The sequence below is a fragment of the Ursus americanus genome, chromosome 3 (genome assembly GCF_024610735.1).
Source record: "Ursus americanus isolate L20-20 chromosome 3, mUrsAme1.1.p, whole genome shotgun sequence".
Classification (NCBI taxonomy): Eukaryota; Metazoa; Chordata; class Mammalia; order Carnivora; family Ursidae; genus Ursus; species Ursus americanus.
This window is the reverse complement of record NC_142129.1, coordinates 21,589,663-21,596,248: the sequence shown is the minus strand read 5'-3', so window position 1 is coordinate 21,596,248 and position 6,586 is coordinate 21,589,663. Positions and strand designations below refer to the sequence as shown.

Genomic DNA, 6,586 nt, shown 5'->3' with positions numbered 1-6,586 from the left:
AGAAAGAAGAGAGCTTAGAATGCACGTGTGTGTGTGTGTGTGTGTGTGTGTGTGTACAATAACCCTCTTCCCTGTGTCTCCATAAGAGAACACAACCTTCCTTTGGGGAAAAGTGAATAAGAGGTAGACGGGCCAAGAGTAGTATCCAGTGTGGTTGCCTACTTGGAGAACAGGGATATAGGGACAAATGACAGATTCTTGTCCCTGGGGATAGGGGAAAGGCCTGTACTCTTCACACCCTCCCAGCAGGGACTGGGGATCCAATTCCCTTGCACCCAAGATCTAACCTGCATTAATTCCCAGCTTCCAGCCCAGAATTCAGGAAGAGTTCTATCAGTAGATTCTGTTACTAGATTTGGTCATTCCTACATCAGAACTCAGTATGGCCTGGGTGGGGACAAGCCCAGAGGTTCAGGCTGACCCCAACTAATCCCCAGACTCATTCACTAATTGAGTTCCATCTGTTTAACAAGACTAAGAAAGACTAAGAAAGACTAGCCTATGGAACACCTGGGTGGCTCAGTCAGTTAAGCATCTGCCTTTGGCTCAGGTCATGATCCCAGGGTCCTGGGATCGAGCCCCACATCGGGCTCACCTCTCAGTGGGGAGCCTGCTTCTTCCTCTCCCCCTCCCCCTGCTAATGTCTTCCCTCCCTCTCCCCCCTTTCCTTGCTCACTGGGGAGCCTGCTTCTCCCTCTGCCCCTCCCCCTGTTTGTGCTCCCCTCCCGCCAGCCACCCGTAATAAATAAATAAAATCTTAAAAAAAAAAAAAAAAGACTAGCCTACAAATCTTGCCTCCATTATCTGGCTACTCTAAGTGTTTTGAGTGTCCCCCCCCCCCCCCGCCTCCCCACCATCCCAAGTCCTAGGAATCACCATTGGAAGACATGCCACACTTAGATTGTCAGAGACCATCCACAGACAAAAGTCCCCCAGGTCGAAAAGCCCAAATAAGGACACTGCTTAGAAGCTTGAGAATCAAAAGTTATTTATCAAAGGGTGGTTGGAAAAGCCAAGCATTCTTGAGCCCAATTCCAGAATAGTTAGTGGGAGTCTCTCTCCTGTTAGCTTCATTGTTCATCTACCCGATGGCGGATCTTCTACTGAAGGAGACAAAGGGGAAATGACAATCCTCAAGGGGGCCCAGAGTGCCCTTCCCGTCCAGTCCCAGCTGAGGAGACAAACAGAGCAAAGGAGGACTCTTCCCACCACCAAAACCCACCTCCATAATTGGGGGCCTCCTCTTCCCATATGTAACTCAAAAAGAGCCCCACCCACCCTGCTGAGTCTGCATCAGGAAACACTGACCTTTTCAAAGTCATAGGGCATACCCTTTGGGTCCTTCTTAAGGACCTTTCCCTCACTTAGTGCAGGAGCACCTGGTAGAATCCCATGTCAAGTTTGTATCACTCACTCTCTCAAGGAAAATAGAATGCCCAGGACCAGAGGAAGAATAGAATTGGCACTGAAAATTAATCTACCAGGTCAAAAGATAGTCTCTCCCCACATGCCAAACAGTCATTCCCGTTGTAGGTCCACATGGTGTGGAAGGAGGGAATGGACTCAACCTACTGGGAAAAGGGCTTTGGGGTTAAACACAACAGGCAAAGAGTTCAGCAGGGACTGGACATTTGAAGGAACTTAGAAGTAATAGGGATTAGGGAGGGAGGGAGGGAATACTGGTGGCAGGAAGGGAGAGTGGTGTCCTTTGACTAAGGCCCAGAGAGAGAGGAGGTGAGGTAACCAAGCCTGAGGCAAAGAGTCACTTAGAAAGCCAAATACCTAAGTTCTAGTCATGGCTTTTGCCAGCAACTCAGCATGAGACTTTAAACTTTTCTAGGCTTCGTGTCTTCATCTGCAAAACAGGGGAAAGCAGTTTGTTTATCTAGATGCCTGTTATGGTCCTTTGAGATTATGGCACCCTCCACAAATGGGATTGATGGACTACTACAAGATATTCAGGAGGGGGCCGCAGGGACCATACCAGAGTAAGAAATTCCTTTCAGCCCCATCTCTAGTAAAAGGGTCACATGTATACACATTCACACATACATAAGCAGAGTGGCCGACAACTTCATTCATAGCAGCAGAGATACATATAGAAAAATAAATACTGCTGATGCTTGATTCCTGCACTGGGGCAGAGGGGTCCTGAGGGTGGAACTTGGAGGGACTTCAAGGTAAAGGGAGAAGGGTCCTCTTATTTGATAATAATTTTTACCTTGCTAGTCCTTCCCCAAATCCAGGGCAACCAGATCTTTGGAGAAAGCCACTCACATCTTCCCCTCCCAAAACCATCAACTCATTTGCTGCAAAAACAAAAATGCACAGCTCCCAAGGGAAATAAACCCCTCATTAGCCACTAAGAAATGAACAGAATCTACCACACCTGAGATTACTTGGACTGGGCAGCTGGAACCACATGCCCCTATTTCCCTGAATGTTAACAATGGTCCTGAAAGGTCTTGTTTTGGACCTATCTCACCCAAACTCACCAGAGGGTGAAACGGGAACTAGCCTGGACCACTCTTTCATTTCTGGTGCTTTTGTGGTTGTTTACAAAATTTTAAACCAATCTCACTGTGAGAGTGAGCCAGGAAGTTCCCCTCCCCAAGTAGGAATCCAAATGGGAAGAAAGGCTACCACACAAGTGCAGGGTTCCAAACCATGCAACAGGTCCTGCAAACAGACTCACACGGCTCCCCAGACACCAAGAAGCATCTCCCAGCCATACATTCACATGGACTCTTACATGGCCTCTCCTAGCAGAGGTAGCTGGGGCAATTGGGGAGTGGAGGACATCAACCTCCCATCAACCTGGGATCCCTGTTTAAAAGATACTAAAAATAAATTAGTAAACATTGCTATTTACAGAAATAGAAATCATTTCTGTTTCCAAAGGCCTCTCACCATCCCAGTCCTGGACATTTCCAAGACTGCCACCCCTGCCACCCTCTCCAAGGTCCGCCCTGGTGGGTGGGTAAGACACCAGAGTCCTTTGAGACTGGGAGCTCCTCAGGCACCTGAGAATTCCAGTTTCACATCTCTGGTTCCAGGGGGAGGGAGAATCTTCAGGACTCTGGAGAGTACCGGGGTTCATCCCTTCTCACCAGTTCCAGGGGGCTGTCTTGAGGCAACCCTCCTTTTTAGGTTGATATACGTGTCGTAAGAATTCCTGCTATTTTCGGGCCCCCAGTCCCTCCCCAGGGTCCAACGTGCCTGCCTGGACCGACCCTCGAAGCGGAGGAACCAGTCTGTGCCTTGGTCTAATGACTCTGGGAAAAGAGGGTTGGGCAAAGAAAAGGCAGGGGCAACGGCCTGGGGGATCGTCCTTGCGGGGACAACTAACAGCAATGACTGTCAGACAGGCAGCTGGTGAGGCTGGGCGCCTGGCCGGGGACGGAGCTGGAGCTGTCCACCATGCCGGTGGGTTGCGAGTCGACGCGGGGAGTGCGACGGCGCCCGCGGTACTCGATCATGTCGGGATGATAGGCTGGGTGACGGCGAGCGTGCTTGGTCAGATGGTCGCTCCGGGAGAACTGCTTGGGGCAGAGGGGACAGGAGAAGCGCTTCTCGCCCGTGTGCGTCCTGTAGTGGCGGGCCAGCTCGTCGGAGCGCGTGAACTTCTTGTCGCAGTCGAGCCAGTCGCAGGAGAAAGGGCGCTCACCCGTGTGGGTGCGCTGGTGGGACTTCAGATGCGACGACTTGTAATAGGCTTTGTTGCAGCCCGGAAAGGGGCAGCGGTGGCGCTTGGCAGCAGGTGTAACCGGCCTCCGACGGGGCACCGGACCCGTGGCGGGGGCGGGGCTGGCCCCAGGGGCCGCGCCGGGGACCGCCCCGGGGACCGCAGGCGCTCCGGGGACGGCCGGCGCTCCGGGGACCGCGAGCGCGCCGGAGGAGTGCGCGGGTCCGGAGATCTCCGCCGCGCTGTTGGCCGGGGCCGGCTCTGAGCCCAGGGTCGGGCCGGAGCACCGGGTCGTGCCGGAGGAGCCGGACGAGGCGCGCAGAGCTTCCCCCGAGTTCTCCCCGAAGCCCTCCCCAGAGCCGCCGCGCAAGTCAGCCAAGACGCTTGCAGCCAGCAGGTGGGGCGCGGCGCCGCCCGCGCCGGGGCTGGGGGCGGGGACCTGGGGGAGCGGGGGGACAGACGCGGGTCCCGGTGGCCCCGGACCCGGCAGAGCGGACTCCGGCGGCGCCGCACCCACCTCCGAGCCGGCGGCTCCGCCCGCGCCCTCGGGGTCCGGCGGGCGGCGGTGAACCACGGCGCCCGCGGACATGGACACCAAGCACTCAGCGGCGAAGTAGTCCAGGCACGCCACGGCGGCGGACATGCTGGCACCGCCGGGCCGCCGGCGAGCGCCGTCCGAGCGCTGCCGGCCGCGGGCGAGAGAGTTCTCGGGAGCGTCCGTCCCGCAGCCTCGGAGCGAGAAGCAGGAGGCCCGGTGCGCGCCGCCCGCCGCCCGGCGCCGCCGCCGCCGCCCGCGCGGAGCCCGCCCCGCCTGACGCGCCCCTGACGCACCGGAGCCCGCGGGGGCGGCGGGACCCGCCCCGGCCCGCAGGACACCCCCTCGGAACGCGGGGCCCACCGGGCTAAGTCATTTTTAACAGCCTAAGAAATTATCTTGTCTTCGCTTTCTTGCCTCTGCTGGTGAGCCAGGTAATTTTAATAAAGAGAAAACTCCCCGATCGTAACTTCTGGGCAGCCTGCCGGCTTCGCCCCCCTCCCTCCCCGCCGCGCCCGCTGGTCCTCCGCCAGCTGGGTGTCCGGCGGAGTCCGAGAAACTTTTTTTTTTTTTTTTTTAAGGAAAAAAAAAATGCTAATACCTGATATGTCTTTCGATTCATAATTACGGTTGTTAGTTAAGCGGGCTGGAATTACATTGCATTTCTGTCCACCGCTGTCAGACCAAATTTAAAATATCCCCAAGTCTGCATCAAAAAAAGTTTTCTCATTTAACAGTTCCACTGTTAATCCAGAGTCGGTACCAGTTCCCTAAATAGATCCACTACGTAGCCATTAATTAATAGCATTTTGAACCAGAAACATTTCTAACCTTGAAAAAGCAAAGAATCCTCTCATGGTTGAAATTGAAACTTAAAATCCTTTGAGTAACGATTTAACTATTCAACCAACGAAAGAAAAATGCATGTTTAAACTGCATTAACCTGTCACAGGCATACAAACAAATTTCCACGCTGAAATATAAATTATAGACTAGCAGCGAGATAAACACATTAAAATGGACTCCCACAATTTTAATAATAGAAAGTCACGTTTCCAATTAGGCAGCATCTTTTATTTTTCTTTTGACAAAAATTAAAAATAAGAAAATGCAGCAAATGATATAGAATTGCTCGTGATTGTGCAGGGTTTTCTTTTTATGTGATCAGGTATATGTTTGATTTTTATTTTTATTTTTTTGCATTTCTTCATTGCTTTTTTTCCTCCTCTGATTTTTGAAAAATTAAAAACACATAGAAAAGCAAACAGGATAATTTCTAAAAATAGTCATAGCACGGTTTTTGATGTACACAAGCTTTACTTATATACTGTTGAATTATGTGCATTTTATTTGTAATTCCTCAGTACTTTTTCTTTTGGAAATTAAAAATACATATACATCAAGAATAACATACATTCGTGTATTTACTTCCTAGAATAATGAAATGTAAAATATTTGTCATGTTTGCTTCAGGGTTTTTTTTAAATTTATATTGAAAGATTGCAGATAGAGCTAAATGTCACTTTATTTCCCTCCCTAATTCAACTTTCTGCCTCCTTACTTCCCTAGGTAATCAGTATTATAAAGAGTGTATTCTTCCAGCATTTTTTATTATACCTTTATTACCTAATTGCTTATATATTTATATGTAAATATCTATACCCATGCTTGTGTACTTTAAATTTTCTTTATAAATGGTACACTAGTGTACATGTCATTTTGCAGCTTCCTTTTTCTCAATATGATTTTGACAACTATCCATGTTGATACCTATAGAATCTGCTTTATTCATTTCAGTAGTTTTATTAATATTACCATCTATATTATTTTTATGGCGAGTCCATTCTAAGGCAGACAATTATAAAGTTCCTTGCCTCAAAATTTTAGACAATTGACTCAGTTTATCTACACTGGTGAAATTTCTATCAGAGAATTCTTTACTAGCTGCTTTTCTTTTAATTTTATGATTTGGAAAAAAATGTAAAGATATTTAAAAATGCAGAGAAGATATCACAAGCATCCATGTACCTATCATATAATTGGTGAATGCTAACGTTTTGCCAGATCTGCTGCAGGTTTTTTTTTTAATTGACCTATTCAAGATTTCTGATAAAATTGAAGTCCCTTTGTACTCCTCCCCAAAACCATTCTTCACCTCTTTCTCCAAAGGCAAACACTATCATGAATTTAGCACGTAACTTTCCCATTTAGGTTTTATACTTTTACTATACGTGAACCCATAAAAATGCAGAATATTGTTTTACTTGATTTTTAAAATGTGTATGTGCGGTGTTAGATTGTACATAATCTGACTTGGGGTGGTTCCCCCCCCCTTCATGGTATGTTTTTATTCTATGTTGGTAAAT

At 49.1% G+C, this 6,586-nt stretch overlaps 1 protein-coding gene across 1 annotated transcript; it reads right to left on the bottom strand.

Moving 5' to 3' along the window:
* Window positions 1–3,344: 3,344 nt before the first annotated feature.
* On the bottom strand, window positions 3,345–4,328 carry KLF14 (KLF transcription factor 14). Its single transcript, XM_045793692.1, has one exon. The coding sequence runs from the start codon at window positions 4,326–4,328 to the stop codon at window positions 3,345–3,347; it is 984 nt and encodes a 327-aa protein (XP_045649648.1).
* Between the last annotated feature and the right edge of the window lie 2,258 nt (window positions 4,329–6,586).

Excerpts from the sequence above, each read along its gene's own strand:
- KLF14 (XM_045793692.1), bottom strand. The coding sequence starts at position 4,328 with ATGTCCGCCGCCGTGGCGTGCCTGGACTACTTCGCCGCTGAGTGCTTG.